A 22,369-nucleotide genomic window follows, 5' to 3' on the forward strand; every position below is an offset into this window, starting at 1 on the left:
CACACACTTTGTGTCTCAGTGTAGAAGAATATTCCCCGTACCCAGTAGTGTGCTATTCTCTGCACAGTAATGAGCTATCCCTACACAGCAAAGTTTTAAAGCTGTTTTAAGATTGCTTTTAAAACCCTTTTGAAACTTCTCTGTAGGAAATAAATATTGCTGAGTGAGTGACTTGTGGATAGTATGCGGGTTGACAGACTTGCCTCTTGGCTGACCATGTTTTTGCCCATTCTGCATCATTCCATGCTTTTTGGCAGCTGTCTGTCTGTAGAGACAGGAAGCAAATTTTAGAATTTAGAAGGGATTTTTTTTAGAATTAGAAGGAATCTAATTTAGTTACTGTTTTAATCTTCTGAAGCATTGGAAACTACTCACAGCTAGAGGCATCAGCTTTCCTGCCACCCTCAGTTTATCCATGTTGCTCTTCTACTCAGAGGTAACTACCAGTAGTACTGCGGTCAATGAGGATTCTTCTCTTGAGTCTGGGTAGCAGTGGCTTTTGGGGCTTTTTCTACTCCTCTCGTACTCTTTCCCAGCTATAGTACTGGGTCCTTCCCATGGGACACTATCCTCCATGAGCTGCTCCAGAATGAGTCCTTCCCATGGGTCACAGCCCTTAATAAACTTCTCTAGCCTGGGTCTCATCCCTGGGATGCAGTCCCACAGGAACAGACTACTGCAGCATGGGTCCCCCACAGGTCCACAGGACCTGACAGCTAACTGGTTCTACTATGGGCTTCCTGGGTCCACAGGTCCTGCCAGGGAGCTCAGGCTTCCTGTGGGATCACAACCTCCTTCAGGTACCTCCATCTGCTCTGGTCTGTGGTCCTCCAGGGGCTGCAGTGTGGACATCTGCTCTATGAGGGCAGCCTCAGCATGGTCTTCATCATAACCGTGGTGGTAGTGGATCAAGGGTTGGACTCGATGATCTCAGAGCTCCTTCCCAGCCTGGATGATTCTGTGATTCTGTGTCCTTAAAGGCTGCAGGGGCATCTCTGCTCCAGCACCTGGAGCACCAAAACCCGTTCACACAACCCCAATACACATCTGCAATACTGTTTCTTTTCTCATTGGTAGCACACCATGGTCAAACATCAACAAGCACAGCTGTAGACTTTGGTTTCCTTGGGGAGGGGCAGCATCTCTTCCATGGCCAGCATTGGTGGGGGTGTTAGTGAGGCTGAGGAGCACATGTTCAGTGGGTTGTTTCACTTGTAGCACCATCAGTGCTATGGTTACCTGTGACTGGGGACCCCCATGACCTTGGGGGGCTTTCCCTGTCCTGAATGGATCTCTATAACACTTGGTGCAGTGGCCCAGATTCCATGTACAGCTGGGAAAGGAGCTGCTGGCAGAAGAAACAGAAATCTGAGTGGCTTCCTGCCAGCCAAATGTGTTGAATGGCTTTGCACTGTAGCTGTACAATTCCTAAATCTCAGTCAAAAGAGGCATCACACTGTACCCTCCACAATTAATGGTTTGGTGGTACACTGCCACAGTAGTGTAGTCACACTCAGCTCCATTCGTTGTCAGAATTGTTTGTTCTTCAGTTTCTGAGTGTATTTCAGAATGAAATGTTTCCTAAAGCACTGTACCGCATGCATTCCATATCTAAAAATACATATTTATTTACAGACCATTTGGGATACACCCAATGACAGAACAAGAAACTGGATTCTCCAGCAAAAAATGGAAGGAGGAGAGATGAATGAATCAACATACCCCACGCTGACTGGAGGAGGGGAACTCTCTAGTGCTACTGAAATTCTGGAAAATGTCAGACAAAAGCTGCAGAATGCATCTCCAAAGCTGAAACAGTTGGCTCGGAAAGCTGCAAGCAGGTTAGGCCAGTCTTCTGCTGCTTGATTTTGTTAACAGCAAGCTAATATCCTGGATTTTTATCATAATTCACAGGCTGCAAGACTGACTTACTTGGGGTTGTTCTAGTTTTACAGTACATGCCATTGCTTGAGATACTTGTGTGTCAGGATCACAGAATATCAAGCGCTGCTCTTAATCTTACATTTTTAATGTGGTCCTTTAAAAGTTATAGCAAAATTGTCTTTTTTCCTCTGCAAAGTGGTAAAGTTCGTGTATCATGTGCAGGTGGAAGATAATTCTTAAGCAATTTAGTAATTAAATAATTTACTGTGACTATAAGGATTATTGCTATGTATAACCTCTCTTGCCACCCTCTTCCCCAGCACCCTAACCCAGAAAAAAATAATATTTTATACTCAAGTGATTTTTCTCAGTTTATTATCTCCTTAAAAGAAAAAAGTTTGCATGGTGTTAGGTTCATGCAAGAGTTTAATCTGTTTTTATTTTGCTGTGATGCTGGTTTAATCTTAAGTATTCAGTCTTTAGAATAAGTATTATTCATATATTATTATTAGCTATAATAATAAAATATTAGTTATAACTGTAATTGAGTTCATATAATATTATAATAATATACTACTGTTGTTGTTGTTCTATTAATATTACTAGTAGTAGTATTTAGAATAAGTATTTAGTATTTAGAAGCATTTGGGCAAAATGGAATGCATTATATCTTGAAAATAATCCTAAAATTTTTCTCATGCAGATTGAACAAATTTCTGGGAAACAGAACCATGTTTCTAAATGTGCTTCTCATAGAACATCCTTTTCTAATAACCAGTGCAAACTCTTTATAAAATTGAGCCAATTTAATTTAGAGTCACTGAGCAGTCTTGAAAACATTGCCTTGTGCCCAGTCACTGTGCTGATGTGATTTGCTGAAGTGCCAGTGGGGATGGGTCAGTGGGAAGTCCTGGCAGTCCAGCTGGTAGCATCAGACTGTTGGAACTCTCACTTCTGTTTCAGATTACAGTTTGAAACAGCAGATGATCAAGACTTCATTGCAATACAAAATACTATTGAAGAAGTTATTTCAGAGCTGCAAAAACTCCCTGGGGTGTCCTGTCTGGAAGAGGTAAGAGTGCAATGCTGCACCTTTGGTGTGAGAGTTTGGATAATGAGCTGTGAGTGGAAACCAGCAAGGAACTGCTGAGTCTGTACTTACCCAGATCTGGACTCTGTAAATGAAAACCAGCTCCAGTATTTTGGGGTTATTTTCAATTTAATTACCTTAAAAGTGAATTTTCAACTTACAGATTAAAACATCTCCAGTTTGTTTATACATTTTGGATTTCATGGCTTTTTTTTTTTAAGAAAGTGTATTTTCCAATATTGCTGTAATTGAGGAAACTTTCCACACTCCTTCCTAATATTAAAACGAATACTTAATATTTACTGTATTCTGTTGATACATGTTTACTTAAACTGCCCTGTATGTACCAAAAGAAAGGCAATAGAAGATTGAGTAGTGTGCAGCTGTGTAAAAAATGAAATTAGGTCATCTTTTACAAAGACTTCAGCAATATTTGATTTTAACTGAGTTTGTCTAGGTCCTTACCTGCAATTTATGCAAGTGTTTTCAACATGAGTTACAAAAAAAAAGCCTCTGACGCTTTTTTTTTACTTCTGAGTTAGATAAATCTTTGCACCTTGTTCTAGTTGGTACTACTGGGCTTGTGTGACAGTGTTCTACTGTCACACACAGGATTAGCATAGAAGAGAAAATCACATTATTCTGTGGTCTATAGGTACACTAGTGGGTTTTTGCACTGTAGGTTATTACGAAATTATTATCACTATCTACAGAAGTTTTTCACTTTGTAAGGCAGTTCTTTTCAAATGGACAACTTGGACCTGAGGCAGATTGTGTTTGGTTTCTTCCTTCTAGCTGAAGCTCACGCTGCCACCAGGGACCCCATCCAGCTCATTGACTGAGAGGCTGCTGAAACAAAATGCTGAGCTGACAGGATTTGTCAGCAGACTGAGTGAAGAAAAGAATAATTTAAGGAATGCTGTTATGAAACTGGAGGAAGAGCTGAGAAGATACCAGCACAGACAACCTTCTGGAGACTATGTATGTCTTCAGTGGTGTTGATAATAATGATGTGATTATAGGCATAAAAGCCTTTTCAATCTTACTGTGAAATGACCCTAACACTTCTTGCCGCAGTCACCTAAGTGGTAGTGATGGAGCCATCTGTCTTTCTTGGCTTCCTTCCTGCAGAGTAAATGGGTGTGAGTTGTTCTTGTCCTGTGTCCAAGATCCCTTGACTCACTCTCTTTACTGTAAACTATGTGATTTTCCAGCTTCCTTGTGTGAACTGCTCGTTTTAAAATTCTATGTGTTAGGTTGTTGATCTGTATCTCATCACTGTGATGAGTAACAAATACATCCAGAGAGCTTCAAGATCACAAAGCTAGTATGATCAAATGAGGGGAAGGGGATGTTTTTCTGGAGAAAGCTTTATTTTTGTAGGATACTGATCAGGCTCCTGAACTCGTTACCTGAGGTATTAGGATGCAGGAGCAGCCTAAAATCCAGTCAGGGAGTAGTTTTTCTTTCAGTAATTTTATGAGGTCTGTACCAAACCAATGACTAAAATGACACAGCTCAAGCTTTTTCAATCAGTGTGCTTCACATTCAGGTTTTTTTGTCTTCAGTCTTCCAGACCCTCATTGGACATAGGCTCTGAGAAGGAAAACTGGAACAGAGAAAAGATGTTGCTGCAGAAGTCTTTGAAGCAAGCTGATGCAGAACTCTCCAAGCTGAGAGCAGAGCTCAGGAGTGAAGCTTTTCTCAGAGAACTGGGATCAGATTCTGAAAATGCTGTTTTAAGGGTAGGTTGACTTTTTTGCCCCTACACTAGCTAAAGGTCTTTTTTTCATTTTGATTGGGCCTATTTTTCATTGTGTTCACTCTCCTTATTCTAAGTAAACAGATACTAATTCAGTTTTAAAATGTTCATTCTCAGATACCTGACTCATAGTTTTTCTCCCCAAGAATATGTAAACACCCACCTTGTCCTTTTGTCTGTGCTCTGTTTCTTGCTGCTCAGGTGACCCTCAAAATGTGAAGCTACATTAAACAAGTGTGAGCAGTAGCACTGTCCTCTCCATGGTAGCAAGAAGTGAATAATCACTGAGATTATGTAGGAGTAGAGGTGTCAAAATTCTTAGAACTGTAATAATTCCTGGAGCTTATGGAGCTTTTTTATTACTATTTCTTATTACAGAGAGTTTATGGCAAATACCTAAGAGCAGAAAGCTTTCGGAAGGCTCTCATATATCAGAAAAAATATTTGCTGCTGTTACTTGGTGGATTCCAGGAGTGTGAAGAAGCCACCCTGGCCCTTATTGCACGAATGGGGGGACAGTCTTCCTACACAGACCTTGAAATCATCACACATCATTCAAAGGGTTTTACAAGATTTCGCTCTGCAGTCAGAGTGTCCATTGCAATTTCAAGGTAAACTATAAGTTATATTTCAACAGATGGGAGTGTGGAGTTTAATACATACTTTTCTAGCTCTCTAGTGGAATCTTCTTATGTCTCATCCTGTTTAAATTACACATTTTTGGTAATCACAAATAAAATAGTAGATACTGCATATGGTGACAAGCAGAGACAGGTAAATCTGTAATAGGAATAAGCAGTCTGATTTTAGTTCAAAATGGCTCTGTATTTCATAATCAAAGATGATGTGTATTGGACAAAGTCATAATATTAGGAAAAAGTTACTAGCAATTTTAGGGCTTGCACATGTGTACAGAGGTATTTTCTGCAACTTAATTGCCTTTTAAAGTTAAATTCTTACATGTAAGTATATACAGATTTATGAATTTCTTTTATCCATCTGGATAGTCCTTTGGATTCACACGACTTCAGATCTCAGACTGAATAGTAATAGATGAAGGAGAAAAAGTGCAGCTTATTACTGCATAGAACTGCCATGTTGCTAGCACAGGTTTGAAGCTCTAAGCACTTTTTCCTTGATCTGAGCTTTGTGAGTAATACAAATTCAGGAACTATGAACATACCTGTTGTGACTGAGGCTTTTACACATGATGTTCTGCAGTTACAATTTTGGGGGTGCAATAAGTCAGAAATTCTGTTTAGTGTAATTTTAAAATGCTGATGCCCTGTTGCTTAGGTGCTTGAGTCATTTGCAGTCCACTGGGACTTTAACAGCACCTCTGGAATCACTGGATTTGCAGAGGTGAATCTGAAAGCAGATTTGGACAAAGAGTATTTTTGCTCAGGATGTGTGTAAGAATGATTCCTACTTGATCTTCAGGTTTTAGACACCCATCCATTAAATTTTTTTGAGATTCAAGAAATTTTTATGCCTTCCAGAATACAAGCAGATTACTTTTAGCAGACTATTTTATTTATTCTGAAGTATTTATTTTCTTTTCATTTGAAATGCAGGATGAAGTTCCTGGTTCGTCGATGGCAGAGAGTTACAGGTTCTGGTGGACCAAGTATCAGTAGGGATGTCTTTAGCCAGAACACAGGTAAACTGTAGTCCAGTAATGACTGAAAAAACATATTAACAGATCACATCATTGCTTAATGGTGATGGTTTTTAATTTGCACTTTACTCATGTGAAATGAATGGGGAGGTTTTTCCCCTTCCTTATGCTATAACTGCTTGGATTAACCTTTTTTTCAGGTGTCTGATAGTTTCTATCCCCAGCAGGCACTAACTTATCTGCTTTCTCTTCAGTGTGGCTTTGCTTTCTTGTGAGTTGATTTTTTAAAAGTATGGCAACTTTTCCTGGGGAGTACGTTTGTAAAAGCAATTTCAGCTGCTTCATTGGGTTTCTCTTCAGAGATCTGCACCCCCAGCTCTAAGAGGGGATGCAGAGGATTGGGATGGACAAAGGAATCAAAGCAACTACAGGGGCTCCACAGTGGCCACCAAACCTATTGACCAGTCCTCCCTGACCTTTTCCTCAGAACAAAAGCCTGTCATTCTTCTGTTATAGCTTAAAGATTGGGAAACCTGAGGGTCTGTTTGCCTTTTGGTATGAGCCTAAGGAGAACCAGAAGCTGCTTTATTAATTCTTGGCTATCTAAGTCTTCACTAAAACCCTGTCCTGCTCAGTCTGCAAGTTTTTTTATTAACATCAGTGAGTTCATCTCTGGTTTTCCCTGAGATGGTCTGAAAGTGGTCTACAGTTGTTAAACTCCACTTTTATGATACTCACACAGAAAATTTGCATTTGAGATTCTTAGTGAAGGGCAAAAGGTGCTACTTTTAACAGATTCCTTTTTTATATTTGTAGGTAATGAATTACGGCCTGATTCATTCTCTGGTGGTGTGGATCTTTATGGAGAACAAAGGCATTCCTATAGATCCAGGTCAGACATGGAGTAAACTTTCATCATAAGTATGGTTTACTTTAGGTTATTCTCTGTCAGAACACTGCTTAGTTAAATGAATGCATTAGCACTTCCTGCTAAGGTTTGTCATCTTTATTGCTGTAAGATTTTAAACCTTTTTTGTAAGGATCCATAGGAGATTACATCTCAGGTGTGTGTTTATTCATCACCTGATCAAGGCCAAAGTTTGTTCATCCCACTAGGGAGGGGGGGGGGAAGAATTACCAACACCTCATGGCGAGAGGACAGTGGAAGATGCTTGGTAGCTTTTGGTTGTGATACCAGAGGTATCAGTGAATCAGATGCCAGTGAAACAAGATATTTTCTGCCAAAGGCAAGGTTTTTAGGAGTGCTGTCAGCCTTTGATTACTTCAGCTCAAGTGAGTATCGGATTCTTGCTGCTTTGGCTCTTTATTTTTATATAAACCATCTCAACATTATTAATCTTAAGTTTGTGGCAACCACAACAGTTTCCATGGAACAAATGATAAATATGTTTTAGTCACTTTTTTGCTTATAGAAAGTAGTGAGGAGAGACAGAATGCTGTAAAGATGGCTGTGTCCTTGTTCAACAAGCTTCTTAATAGAAAAGCTAGCATGAGTCCACAAAGGCTTCTGCTGCAGTCTTAGTAAGAATTTGCTGCTCAGTTTTTGTCCCAAAGCAATGCAGCAACAAATCAGGTGCAGCAGAAAGAAAAGGCAACTGGGTATAGTGGGTTTTTTGGGGGAGGGAATGTGGTGGGTTGGGCAGTGACTTGCAGGGCTTCGTGATGTGCAGTCAGTAGGGTATCCCTGCTCGCAGCATTTTGCTGTGTCTGCTGATACATTTGAACTGCCACTTTTTAAAAACACCTGTGTTCCTCTGCCCCTAGGTTCCACGGCATGCATGCTGACTTAAACCCAGTCTCCTTCACTTGTTCACAACTGCAGAACTATGATCCTGAAAGAGCTTTAACAGATTACATCCACCGGCTGGAGGCCCTGCAGAGGCGGCTCGGCAGCGTGCAGTCAGGTGAGGGCTCAGACGCTCCTCCCCGGGGGCTCCGGGGTGGCACAAGGCAGAGTTCCGAGTTAGGAGGCGTGTCCTGGCTCACCGAGACACATCACAAACATATTTGATTTTAGGCATTTTCAGCCCTAAACAAGAGGTTCTGAATCTAGCAAACAGCGTGTTAAAAAGAAAACTGACTAAAGGCATGCAAGTGTGCTTTAGTTAGAGTTTATGGGTTAATACTTTTTCCCTGATCTCTAATAATAAGCTGCCAACTGCACCCTTGCTGCACATTTCAGATTTTCAGCTAGATGGAGAAAAATGTACCCAAAAGATCAAGTAGTGAGAGTACAAGGGGGATTTCTTCTCTTGCCACTTTTGCTTACAGAAGCTACAGCCATTTTGCCCCAAAGATGATGGTAGAGCGTTTTGCTATGGAAGGAATACATCAAGAAAATTGTCAGATCAATGGGATTAAATTCATCAAACTTGATTCTTACAGTTACTGTGCTGTTACAGTTGTTGCTTCAGCATAAAATCCATCATCTGAGGAAGTTTTGTTCTTAAAACATTTCTAATGTCATATTTTTCATGCTTGTTCATATAAATAACATGTCACTGGTGAATTCTCATGTACTTATACCAAATAATATTGATTAAAATCTCTCCTGTTTACAGGTTCGACTTCATACACTCAGTTGCACGCTGGTATGAGAAGATAATAATCCTCTTCCAACATCTCCCTCACAGGCTGTAATGTTACAGATTGCCTTCTGCAAACCTCTTTCTGTGCTTTTGTACAATGTGTATATTGTGGGACCAATATGACCACAGCTAGATGATTGTATACAGGTCTATCCTGGCACACCCATGCAGACTGGGATTTATGTATATAGGCACTTTGTGTTCACGAAAAAAAAAAAAAAAACCAACCAAAAAAAAACCACCCCAAAACCACACCCCCCCCCACCCCAGCATTAAATCATGTATATTTGTGGAATGCTAATTTAAATGATTAACTTATGAAGTGTGTATTTATCAAAAGGGTGCAAAGATGAAACTTGTGTATTAATGAAATTGAGCTACATTCAGCAAAGTTTACTTGCACTTTTTCTGGCAAGGCTACTGAAGTTCCATGACTCTCGTAATATTTGCTACTGGCAGTGCTGACAGAATACCAATTGTAGAGACCTATTTTTGTAATGGTAGAAGTTTTGACTTTTATGGGTATTTTGTCAAGGTACTGAAATAAAGACGACTTCATGCTTTTAACTGTGTTCACGAACCACTCCTTTATCCCCACTGGAAAGCTCACCTCCTACCTGTGCTCCTGCTAATAGTGAGTGCAGTTTTACTGCTTACAGATTTCAAAATGCCACTAATGGGAAGACAGACCAAGAACAAGCTTGGTTTTGAAAAGCCTGGTCAGGTCTGATGGGGGTGGAAGGAAAGATGTTGCACTGGCTTCACTGCTGTTTCTGTTACAAACACGAGGTTTTGTAACAGTGATACCTGAGTGTAGAACTCTCTGCAATGCCCTTAGCAGTGAGCACTAGTGAAAGGGGGAATGCTTTGCATGACTGACTTCCTGCTTACAAGAAAGTGTGTTACAAATTTGCTTGGAAATGCTGTTCAGAATTGCCAGAGATGAGCATAGAAAACTTCCGCAAGAAGTTTGTTTATAAATTTAATTCAAAGCTCCTGAGAGGCAGAGCTCAGTTATCATTTTTCACCATGACTCTTGAACCAAGCATCATTTAACAATCCTTGTCAATACAAAAGGGGACAAGGTCCATCTGTTTCACTTAATTTGTGACCACCTTATACACAGACAGGTTATTTACAAAATTAATTGTTACTTTCACAATTAAATCAAGTTTTCAGAGATCACTACTTTCAGAAATTTTTAGAAAATTATTTCTTTCTCAAGCATTTTACAGCTGCTTCAAGTTAAGGCATTTAAATTGTTCCTTTATAGATTTCTCTGTGAACATTTCAGTCTGCCTACTCCTCAGCTGTACAGTAACACTTTTTTTACAATAACCAGTCACAGCCCTACCTAGTTCCCTTGGACTACCAAGGGCACCACCTTTCACATTCCCCCTCAGTGCCCATTCCCTGACAGAGTTAGAGGCAAGGTATGCAGTTTCACCCCTTAATATCCAGGGAAGAGTAATTTTCAATTGTTTCTCAAAAGCAAAAAAGAGTTTCATTTATAAAAATTACTTATTTCCTCCCCTTGGAAAGCTAAAATACACCTTAGAATTGCTACAATAGAAAAGACACTTTATCTTTAAAAATGCAAGCAATTATACACAGCAGCATTGAATGGTGTGGGCAAACAAACAAGGCAGATGCAAACTCTTTGAACCTGGTAGATTGTTGCTTTCCTAACAGTAGATGCAAGTTTCCATCTGCCACTCATTTTGTCACAATTTTATTCCAAAGTCTGTTAGTTTAAACAAGTTAAATAAGAAAGGTTTTAGCTCCAGAATTTACAATGACCTCCTCTTGTATCTGATAACAGGGTTGTTAGGTGTGTGTATCATTGTTGTATAATTTATAGTTGGAAAATAGTCATTGATGAGATCAAATTCATACAAACGAAGCAAAGTAGACCAGATAGTCTTAATCTGAACATAAGCAAAGTTTTCTCCAATGCAGCGGTGACGACCTACAAGGAAAGCCACAAAAAGCAGTTAGAATTCTGAACTATTGAATCACTTCTAACAACAAACCAACCTTAAAAATTTTATGCAGACAGCAGTTGCTCTTGCTGAGCAGGGTGAGGCTCTGACGCTGTCTGTATGAGCTGTTACTGTGTACAACAGACAGAATAATTTGAATGAGACTGTGTTGTTCTGCCCTCACCCCCAAAAAAAAGCATCAACTGGTCTATCACCAAAGCAGTGTTTGCAGCCCTGCAAAAAAAGCTGTCAACTCTCACCCTTTTGGGGTGACACTTGAGAACTGTTTTGGCAGTGTGGCTCTCTATGCAGATTTTTGCTCTCCTTGAAGTGACTTCCAATTACCTTGACTTAAAAAGATTTGAGTTGATTTGGCTCTACAAGCCCCCTCATCACACAATCCCCCTGGAAGGCACTTCCTGTTCTTACCAGCACCAAATGGAACATAAGCAAATTTCTCTCCAGCTGCAGGGTTGTCCTGGAGGTACCGGTCAGGCTTGAAGTCCAGAGCATCTTTCCAGGAGTCCTTGAGCCTGTGGTTAACCGTGGGAGATACACACACTTGATGGCCAGGGGGAATACTGTATCCAGCAACAGTCTGAAGAGAAGAGACAACATCACAAAATTTCTCCACTTTTCAAAGTGTTACCTGAAGAGCTGTAACATGAAGTTTGAATTTCACAAGAGATCTGGCTAATCTCATTTTATAATGAGCCTATTATTAATGAGCCTAATATTAATACAGCCTAATACTTTACTGTTCTACTTGTACAGGACACAACATTCAAGTAGCTGCAGGAACCTTCCAGATGCTTTTAATGAGATCGGTGAGTCTACAGAAAGTTGTGGGGTTTTTTTTTAATGAAGGAACTCAAGACTTGCTGAAGGCATTTGTCATGGGAAGGACATGCTTTTAAAAAATTTTACTTGTTTGACTTTCTGGCAAACTAAAATATCTTTAAGTGATACCACCAACCTAAGAATTCAAGTGAGACTGCTTGGTAAAAGAAAGGATCAGTTTTGCTGAGTAAGACTGCAAGGGGCTGGTGCTCTTAGTAGATTCCCTCAGAGCTTTCTCCAGGCTAAGCAAACCCTCTTACCTCAGCCTCTCTTCACAGAACAAGTGCTCTGACCCCCACCATCTTGGTGGTCCTCTCTTTGCTTCGACTCATTACTACCCTGATTGCTGAGTGCCAGAGGGGTTGGACCCAAATACCAAGTTCTATGTATCAATGGCTTTCTTTTACCAACACCAGCTACAATGCCACTGATACAACCAAGGCTGCCATCAGCTTTCATTCATGCCAGCAAACACTGCTCACTTGTATTTGCCTTCTACCAGCCAGGACACCCCCCACCTGGCTTTTCCACTGAAGGGAAGTTACCTACCTGGGGAGTTCTTGCCATTCTCATCATGGTCATTATAGGAGGTCTAAGCCTTAAAGTTTCTTTTAGACAGCGATCCAGCAAACTGAGATCCTTGAGCTGAAAATATAGAGAAAATGATGTATCAAAATATAGCCAAATTTATTCAACACAAACAAAGTGGTATTTTATTCAAGTTAAAACCAGATTTTCTTAGAAAATCAGAAAGCTGCTCATATTTGCATGTACTTTAATAGCTACCTTTTTTTCATTTGATTCAACTGAGAAGGTAAAAAGATTTCTGACCAGTGCAAATATGATATTTCTCACTAATCTGTCTCATGAGTGTTTTCTGATGCCTAGTTAAAGAACAAGGTCACACTGCATACCTTTCCCCAGTGGGAATATGAGGATCTTCCTTCTCTACAGAACTACCCTTCTTTAAACAGATATTGTGGGAACTCTGATTTCCTTAATCAACACTCATTAAAAAACAGTAGCAAGCTGAAAATTTACTTGCAGAGGAGGAGATGGAGAAAATATATTGGCAAACAGCATTATCACAGAGTGACTGTGTCAGAATATGATTCTATCAAGTGAGCATATGACTATAGTTCCCATTTGCTTGATGGCTTTCGTTTGTGTTTTTTTTTTCCTTTTTTAACATAAACATCTAAAAAGACAAAAATATCCAGCAGGAATAACGTAACACACAAACCTGGTCGTAAGTTAGTGGTGGCAGATCATCCCCACAAACTGCTTTTTGTTCTGCATAGCACTGGTCCTGTATTGCTTTGTCTCTGGCTATGAAGAAGCCAAGCCAGGCACTGGTGGTGGAGGAGGTGTGCTGCCCTGCCAGCAGCAGCCCAATGAGCATGCCAGCAATCTCATCATCCGTCAGGGGACGGCCGTCCCTAGGATGGAAGGTGTTAGTTAGAGCTTCATTTGATAAGGTTTCCAGTCACAGAAGCATTTACAGTTTCTTTTGATGTACTTCTTGCTTCTTCCCTCTTGTTGCCTACACTGAAAGGAGCAGCAAAAGGTCTAGGGGTAGGGAGAAGAGGGAGAGAGACTCTCCGTGAGCTTTAAGAGAAACAGCCAGCAATGAAAAATAAAGCAACCTTGTGACCACTGATGAGTCTTGGGAACCATTTACAAGTAAAGTTTTTAAGCTGGTTTTAAGAATACAGCTTAGACCAACAAAACAATGAGGCAATATTTCTTATCTTTTGGTAGAGAGTTTTAACTGAAGAGCTCAAAGCTAAACACCTATAAATGACAAGTCTTCACACTTTTGACTTACTTGTATGAAGCCTCAAGTAGAGTTTGGAGCATGTCATCCTCCTTTTCCTCAGACTTTCGGCGTTTCTGGATAACCTTGTAGAAAATATTCTTTATTTCTCTGTGTGCTCGGTCTCGACGCCTGCAATTCAGAACACTTCATTGAGCATCTTTATACAATGTAACACATAAAATGTTCATCAGAATTTATGGGGATGTCTAGGTTAGCTTATAAACAAGAAACAGGAGGACAGGAAAGAAGAAAAAAAAACCCAAAGAGATGTAGACAAAATGCTTAAATTGCTTCATCTAGTATTTCTGGTACCTGAAACTTGGCAGAGGCAGCCAGCCTGGCAGAAGCCAGGCAGCATGAGTGAAACCTCCATCCAGATCAGCATACAGCTGAGCCACCTTCTCATTCAGCAAGCTTCTGATTTCCTTCCCGTGTAAGCAATGACTTGCTGTCAAAATGATGAGTTCTGAAAGGGCTTCAAACAAGTCTGAGGAACAATTTGAGAAATATTACTGCATTTCAGGCAAGTTGTATTTTTTTACACGTTACTTTTTTATTTTTATGTTGTATTGACGTAACTGGTCACAGATTAATAATTCTAAATTGAATCTGAGATTGGTTTACTAAGAGAATGAAGCATTTGATTTTAAATGTGTATGTCTATCAGGTCTCTTCCAACAATTTTTAAATTGATCATGATTTTTTAATTGATCACTGATTTCAGCAACTTTTTTCTAAGGCATCTCTTTTTAGAACTCTTTCTAGGAGAACTGGTAATCCTTCTGAACTAAGCCACACAACACAAGCTCAGTACTCAATAAATGTGAAAGTTACACAAAACTTAACCATGGATAACCAGTTAGTTTTGCTGCTCAATGCATTATTTTTATATCAAAATTTTATACATACAAATAGAAAGTTACATATTTTTGTATTATCAAAACTAAATTATATAAATGCTATAAGTGAATAATATAAATTAAAATATGTGAGTATCATATTTTATAAAAATATATTTATACTTCTGACACTGTGGACTTGTAACAAAAGCAATAGACTATGTCTAGCAGGCTCATTGGGAAAGACAGGTGGGACACAAAAGAAGAATTCCTCTCAGCTCACTAATGGAACTGTATCAGCCTCAGGGATGCAGGTTTTCAGTGCAGAAGATCCCTGAGCTAAGATCACTGACATCAACTCTGGGAAGCCAGAGCAGTATCTTTTCCTAGGGACTAAGTGGTGGTGCTGAGCTGACTCATGTCATGCAGAACAAGGACAATTCAACCAGGCAACAGGTACATGCTCTATGAGCTGACTAAGAAAGCAAAAGTAAAATAGTCCTTCACACCTATCCCTTTGTTCTCCAAAAGCCTTGAATTTGGTTAAACGGAATCTGTATTTTGCACATCTCTTCTGCTGTTCAGTACAGTTTTGCCTATGTCATTTTGTATTTCTTTAATAATGCAGTAAATAATTTCCAGAAATATACTGCATTGGCCTTAATTCCTTCCCAGAAATTTGGAGGAAAAATGGAGGAATCTTTCTTACTTTTTTCTCCACTCTCTCCCCACGCTTTGAAATACTCTTTTGTTTCTTCTTCAATCACAGACACATGTTGTTTAAACTGGGCAATATTTAGCCCAGTTTTGAGCATCTTCTTCTGTTCCAAAAATACCTAAAGGAACCAGGACAGCAAAAGGAATCAGTAAAAGCATCATCATTGTAAATAAAAACTTATCATGATCTGTACTGTACAGAAGTAAAAAGAAATTATGGTTAGGATTGTAGGGTACAACATATTCAAATTTAAATAATAGATAATATTAAATTTTTCATCTTCTTAAGCAAAAGTTTAGTAACATCCAAGTAAAATACTAGGCTCAAGGGAGATATAGTTCTCTCTTTTGCTGCATACCAAAATGTAAAATAATTTTGGTATGTTTGTTAAATTTTATCCCTGAACATACAAGAAGTATTCAAGATTGAATATTAAAAACATAATGGCAAACATAATCAGAGCTGTCCTTGCAAAGCCTGGATTGAGCCTGGGTTCCTTGTTATGGGGCCTCCTTGCTTTCTATGCTCCACAGCCTCGATCTTCTCTCATGCAGTAATTCCTTCCCTCTGGTCTAGGGATGCACCTTTCTTTTACAAGATCCTCTGACCTCACTGCCCAGGAAACAAACTGCTCCCTAAGAAAAATGTGTCCTTTTCCCTTCTTCCTCTTTTTCTTTGCATAGACTCATAGCTAACAAGCCTACTGGCAAAAATCCCAATGGGAACAATTCAGTGGATTAACAGGATGGCTACTCAGAAACTTATTCAAGGAATTTCAAGACCAAATTATGAACTAGGGCATCTGCCTTATAGATCTGCACCATATCATGAGCAACACATCAAAAATTGTCTTTCCACCAGGGGCGTGGCCCATAATTTAAAGCTATTCACAAAACAAAAGGCATAAGAAGAAGGGCTGCTTCCTAGTAACTTTCATTTTCAGAAAGCAGTGGGGACTCCAGCAGCCTGTCAGAGATTACAGAGCCAGGAGACAAACACATTTTCCCTTGCAACAGGCGAGCCCATCTCCTGCTGATGGAGACGGGAACTGCAGTCAGGAGTGATGACATCCTCTGCCATTTCAGCTCCTCTCAACACAAAACTATCTGCAAGAGGCTTGGAAGAAGAGCAAATACGAGTTGCTATATAGACTATGCATATTAACAAACAATTACCAGAATTACTGATAAATAAATAATTCATTCCTTTTAAAAAGTAAAGTGGAGTTCTAAACACATGACTGAAAGCAACTGTCAGACTGAAAAGATAAAAGATTTAGCAGCTTATGCAGAGAAAAGGACCATCAGGAGACTACTCTGGATGATCCATCAATGGTACAACACAAATCAAAGTTCGAGTGGCTCTCCAAATGCCTTCCTATTAGATGTCGGAAATGAAATCATGGTGGTAGCTGGTGGAACCAGCTCACCTCTAGCAGAAAGCATTCTGGCCACAACCAGACATGCTACCTCTCTCTAGCTTCATGCAGGGAAACACATAACTTCAGATAATCAGTGTATGTCAATAGAAAAGTTTTTGCATCTCCTAGATATGGAAAAAAGTAGCCCAGGTGATTATCCAAAGAACCTGAATCTGCAGAAATAAAAAGAAGTCCTTGTAGTATCAAAGGTATAAATGAAGTAGTTTTATCCACAGACACCCAAGGCTTGCTGAGTAATGTGAAAAGATAAATCTTGACTAAAGCAGAACTCAAACACACTGTAGGAGAAAAAAAAAAAAAAAAAAAAGTAACTCTAAACAAACACCTTTATTTCAGAAAATAAAGCAATATATGTTACACCAGTAAGGCAGGCCTTAATCATCCCTATATACTTGAAGAACACAACTGTAAGATACTCCAAAAAGCTTATGTAAAGTTCCCTAAAACTCCTGAAGGATGAGTTTAGTTCCCATCAAAGACCTAGCTCTTGAATGAAGATAGACACTTCAACCCATCCATGAACTGTAGAGTGTGAACACAGAAATCAGGACAGCTGTAACAAGTGGATAAATGTTCACAGAACTGAAAGACAAACCAGCACCTTTTGGTTTCAAGCAGACATCCACAACAGTTTTTGCCACCAGACTACTCTCTCATACAATATATGCTAAAACCAGAGTCTCAGTGGAGCAACTCTGTCCATGGAAAGGTTGGCTTCTGCAGTTTAAGAGTTTGCTATGCCAGGCAACATGCACAAGCAAGAAATCAGCCAGTGCTTAGCTCAGAAATAATGCCACATGATGACACAGCCACTGTGCTTCGAGACCCATGCAGGCTGTATTCTGTGAACATACACAGACTGATTTTTGTTCAAGCAAGACAAACTTTTTTGTTGACAAAACTGTCAAATTAATAGTCCTGTACCTAGATTTTGGCATGAACAAAAAAGAGCATCGGGACTGATGAATGGCCAGGTGGTAAATAAAGCAGCAATTGTGATTACCCAAATGAGATAATTTAGCATCTGCAATATGCCAGAACTGCATATGAAGACACAACCCTGACAATCAGAGCCAGGAGCTCGAGGCTGCCTACTCAGTATTGAAACTATGTCACTTCTCTACTCATCTCCTATTTAAAATACATACCATGTTAGGGACATCATAAGCAACTCCCTTCCCAAAAACTGGTGTGGTTAACCGAGAGTATACATCCTCTGCATTCAAATCTTCATTTTTACTATTGAAGAGTAGAGCAGCAGCATCACTACCCAGTAAGTATGTGAATGTCTTGCCAACCATAGTGAAACTGAACACAGGCCCATACTAAGAAAGGAAACAAAATACCAGTTTATTATGAATAGGAAGAACACAAATCATTAAATCCATCCCGCTTTATGTACAGGATTCTATAGACCACTTACTCTCATAAGAAATATTTAGAGGTTTAATAAAGATATAAATGTTTTTAAACACATTCAAATTCTGTTCTCAGTAGTGATATTTAAAGTCACAATGAAGACACATGACTTTGCACATTTTAAAGCCTTTTAATTTTGGAAATATAAATAAAAGATCAATTATACACACACCAAAAAAAAAAAACCAAAACAAAACATGGGAGATGACAGCATATATAGGCTCCAGCAAGCAACAAACACTGTCTCAAAAATATCTAGATTTGGAGTTATGTATAGGTAATTAAGAGCAAATAAGATTTTTAAGTTTAAAGGCCAACTCCATCTGATCTTCACACACTAAATTTGGCTTTATATAAACTAACCAAGATTAGACCATCTAAAACTGATCAATAAATCTTATTTTACTGAAATAAAAGCTCTACTGCCTTAGTCCCCTCCTTTTGTACCATTATAGTATAAGATCTACTGAGGCTTATACATCAGATCTTTGAACATTGGAGAAGGCCTTAAAATCCATCAAATTGCCTACGGAGGTCATCAGCTACATTCCAGCCTAGTCACAAATTAGGAAAAATTACAGTAAAAGTTCCCAATTAAGGAAAGAAACAGCATCAGGAAAATGGCTTTTTAATTAACTTGTGATCCTGCTTTGAGCATGACCCAAATACACAGTCATTTTTAAAAATCTGAATCACAAAAGATATCTCAGAAAACATAATTTCTCTAACAACGATGTACATAAAGAGACCTGAAGAAATCAGAGCCTACTGTGTACACTCCATTCCATATTTGAGGTGGTGAATAAGAACAAACTGATTTTAACAGGCTCCACAGGGATTACTTGACAGACACACAAATATATTTCAGCCTATGTTCAGTCCATCATGTGGGAAAATGTACCTTGTCATAAGCATTCTCCAAAAATTCGATGGGGCTTTTTCCAAATGCAATTGCATGTCCCAGGAATGGGATGCTTGATGAAATATAAGGTGGGTATTTCTGAGGAAGAAAGAGAAGAATAATTATTGAGTTTTCTACAGAGAGTAGCAAATATCCACTTAGATAAAATCTAAACACAGAGGAGGGGCTATACATGTTTTGTTTAAAGTCTTTTGTGAAATGGACAACTGGACAACTGATTATCTTTTTCAATAGTTAAGACTGAGCCACATTTACAAAACAGCAAAGGTTAAAATAAAATCAGTGTGATTAATAGGCTTGCTAACCTGCTTCAGAATGCAAAGCACAAATACAGATGTGCAATTGGAAAGGAAAGAGTCTGAAACAAAACAGGACTGATGCTAAACAGTCCCCCAGAAGGACCATCTCCGGTTCAGCAATGAGTTTTCAACAGATCCGTGGGAGCCCTCTTCCCAACCTCACTGATGAAACGGCACCGGGCGTGGCCTTTGCCTCCACAAAACCTCCGGACCTCTGCTTCGTGCGGTACTGACCCGCAGTCCCTCCTCCCCCTCGCCTCCCCTTCAGAGGGGCGCACACGGCTGCTCCCCCCCCTGTTCCCCCGCACCCTGCACGAAAGCCGCCCCGCTCCCCCTGACCCTCTCCCTCTCCCGTTCTGTCCTCGCCCCACGGTGACCGCCCCACCCCGGGGTCCCCGGCCCCGCCGCGGCCGGACTGAGGGTCCCCGGGTCCCGCAGCGCCTACCCTCTGGTCGGACCCGACGTGGCGCCGGTAGCCCAGCTGGAACAGGTAGCCGAGGCTGAGCGCGAAGGCAGAGGCGACCAGCACCAGGGAGAGGGGGTTGCCGAGGGCCACCCGCTCCAGCAGGGACCCGCCGACCTCCATCAGGCTCAGCATCTCCTCAGCGCTCGCTGCCCTCCGCCGGACCGCGGCACCGGTACCCCGCCGGACACTGCCGCCCCGCGCCCCGCCCCTCCGGGCCTGGGCCGATCTCTGCCCATGTGACGATTCCGGGGGCCTCAGCCAACCGGTGGCCGCGCGGCACGGGGTGACGGCATCTGCCGGGAGGAGAGGGACGGGAGAGAGACTGGAGAGGGACGCCATTGGGTGGCGGGCCGGACCGGGGCGGGGCGGGGTGAGGAGGGGCGGGACGGGGGTGCCTGCTGCGTGCAGGCTGCAGCCCCCAGCCCTGAGCGGCCGCAGCGGCCTCTGGCGGCGGAGCGGTGCTGCCCTGAGCCCGAGGCCACCCCGGACCGTCTGATTGGGGCGCCTCAGTCAGGACTCGAGCAGGGCGAGCACTGCATCCGACGTAGCTCAGCGGTCCGGCTCGGTCCAGTCGCTGGCGGGCTCGGTGGCCTCTGCCCTCTGCCTCCTTCCCCTGAAGCACCGCTCATCCCGGAGGGGTGAGGGCAGCTGCCTGGTGCCACCGCCCTGGGGTGGAAACATGGGTGGGGGAGACAACCATGCGGTGTGATAGATCTGGGTGTAAGAGCGTGTGGAGGGCAAGCATGGCAGCCCCGTTTTGAGTTTATCCCACACATGCAACATTGCAGGCTGGGGAGGAGCGGCTGGAAAGCTGCCGGGCAGAAAAGGACCTGGGGGTGTTGGTTGAAAGCTGCCTAAACACGAGCAGTGTGCCCCGGACACCAAGAAGGCCAACAGCATCCTGGCTTGTGTGGGGAATGGTGTGGCCAGCAGGACGAGGGAAGAGATTGTTCCCCTGTACTAGGCACTGGTGAGGCTACACCTTGAATCCTCTGTCTGGTTTTGGGTCCTTCACTAAAAGAAGGACGCTGAGGTATTAAAGTGTGTCCAGAAGAGCCGTGAAGCTAGTGAAGGATCTGGAGAACCAGTCTTACAGAGGGAACTGAGCAGCTGGGAGGAACTGGAGTTGTTTAGTCGGGAGAAAAGGCTGAAGGGAGACCTTAGCCCTCTCTGCAATTACCTGACTGAAGGTTGTAGTGAGGGGAGTTGGTCTCTTCTCCAAGTAGCAAGTGATAGGATGAGTGAATATGTCCTCAAGTTGCACCAGGGGAGGTTAAGATCGGATATTAGGAAAAGTTGCTTCCCCAAAAGGGTTCTTAAGCACTGGAACCAGCTGCCCAGAGAAGGGGTGGAGTCACCATCCCTGAAGCTTACCTAAAAGACCTGCACCCCGAGTGCTTAGTGCCATGGTTTCTTGGTGATTTTGGCAGTGCTGGGTTAATGGTTGGGCTTGATGATCTTAAAGGTCTTTTCCAGCCTAAGCAATTGTATGATTCTACATGTTTGCTCCATGAGCCTCCATATAAGGGTAACATGCCTGGGTAGAAACTTGCATGGAAAGACCACACATGGGTTGAACTCACACTGGGGTGAACACACATGGATGTGGACATGCATGGGTATGAACTCACATGGGAGAACCATGAGTTGGTATGAACTAATGGGGACAAACAACACATGGAATAAAGTCACCTGTGGAGACTCACAAGTGGGTGTGAGCTTATGTGAGGATAAATACACATGGGTATGAACTCACAGGGATAAATGTGAGAAACGTGGGTACTAATACATCGGTGGCATGCTATACATTTCATTCTCACATCCAAATAAACTAGTTTTGTAAGGCTGCACAAGCATGCAGAAAATTAGGACAGTTTATTTTTGTTTAACTCTAGATCCTCCAAATTTTTAATGTCAGAAATTAAAGTTATTATTTCTGAAGTAGACTTGCCACTAAGGCTTAAGGGTTTAACATCAAATAGTGGACACAATGTAGAGAGCTTAATATTGCTGAGGTCAGTTTTGGTTACACATATACAACTCTTTTATTCAAAAGGAATGTATCTTAATGCTTTTCCAGAAAACTGTTTTGGAGACGTATTTTAAATGCGGTATTTGTTCATCCAAGGAATCCAGATGGTTTCAACTTAAAGAAAACTCCTTTAAGAGTTTAAGTCTGAGAATATTAGCAGAAAAGCAGGATTAGTTGGTTATTACGTAAAATTATATTTCAACATTGTTGAAAACCCTCCAGTTTGTTATCATCAAGTCTGAGTACCTTTAAAAGCAGATCATCTGGAAAAGCTGCACAGGCAAAACCATAAACTTATTCTTACTAACTGAAAACTATTGTAGTTTCTTAAACTACTATCCTTTGGTAAACTTTCAGTCAAGATCTCACATATGCCGAGTTTTACTAGACAAGAAAGGTAGAAGAGAATCTGAGAATATTGAGAAGCTAGTAGCATCAATGTTGAGTATCTTCCAATTTTTCATGTATCTTGTCAAGTTTTTAGCTCGTTGCCTGCAAGCTCATTAGTTTCAAGGCTTTCCAATATGAAAGGAAATTTATCTGTGTTGCAGTGATGGAGTTTGGTTTTCAAAAGCAAGCAGAATCACGCTCCCTAGTCCTTTATAATGTAGCCTTACATGTTAATTTCT

The 22,369-nt window shown here is 41.1% G+C and overlaps 2 protein-coding genes across 11 annotated transcripts in view; one reads left to right on the forward strand and one right to left on the reverse strand.

Moving 5' to 3' along the window:
* The window catches only part of AKAP9 (A-kinase anchoring protein 9), a 104,465-nt gene extending 94,935 nt beyond the window's left edge, over positions 1–9,530 (forward strand). For all 10 annotated transcript variants that reach the window (XM_071735209.1, XM_071735203.1, XM_071735211.1 and 7 more), the window contains 9 exons: positions 1,636–1,841; positions 2,848–2,956; positions 3,770–3,955; positions 4,543–4,719; positions 5,115–5,347; positions 6,311–6,396; positions 7,171–7,246; positions 8,140–8,279; positions 8,937–9,530. In XM_071735209.1, the coding sequence (XP_071591310.1) occupies positions 1,636–1,841; positions 2,848–2,956; positions 3,770–3,955; positions 4,543–4,719; positions 5,115–5,347; positions 6,311–6,396; positions 7,171–7,246; positions 8,140–8,279; positions 8,937–8,980 (1,257 nt within the window). In that variant the 3' untranslated portion in view covers positions 8,981–9,530. The remainder of the gene's footprint in view (positions 1–1,635; positions 1,842–2,847; positions 2,957–3,769; positions 3,956–4,542; positions 4,720–5,114; positions 5,348–6,310; positions 6,397–7,170; positions 7,247–8,139; positions 8,280–8,936) is intronic.
* Positions 9,531–9,932: 402 nt separating this feature from the next.
* On the reverse strand, positions 9,933–19,921 carry CYP51A1 (cytochrome P450 family 51 subfamily A member 1). The gene is made up of 10 exons (XM_071735213.1): positions 19,688–19,921; positions 18,923–19,021; positions 17,751–17,927; positions 15,153–15,279; positions 13,917–14,091; positions 13,614–13,733; positions 13,029–13,224; positions 12,335–12,430; positions 11,375–11,543; positions 9,933–10,932 (listed from the first exon to the last, which is right to left on the reverse strand). Exons 1-10 carry the CDS (start codon positions 19,838–19,840, stop codon positions 10,754–10,756), a joined length of 1,491 nt encoding a protein of 496 aa, XP_071591314.1. The 5' UTR covers positions 19,841–19,921; the 3' UTR covers positions 9,933–10,753.
* Positions 19,922–22,369: the final 2,448 nt, after the last annotated feature.

This window comes from Heliangelus exortis, chromosome 2, assembly GCF_036169615.1.
Source record: "Heliangelus exortis chromosome 2, bHelExo1.hap1, whole genome shotgun sequence".
In the NCBI taxonomy this organism is placed as follows: Eukaryota; Metazoa; Chordata; class Aves; order Apodiformes; family Trochilidae; genus Heliangelus; species Heliangelus exortis.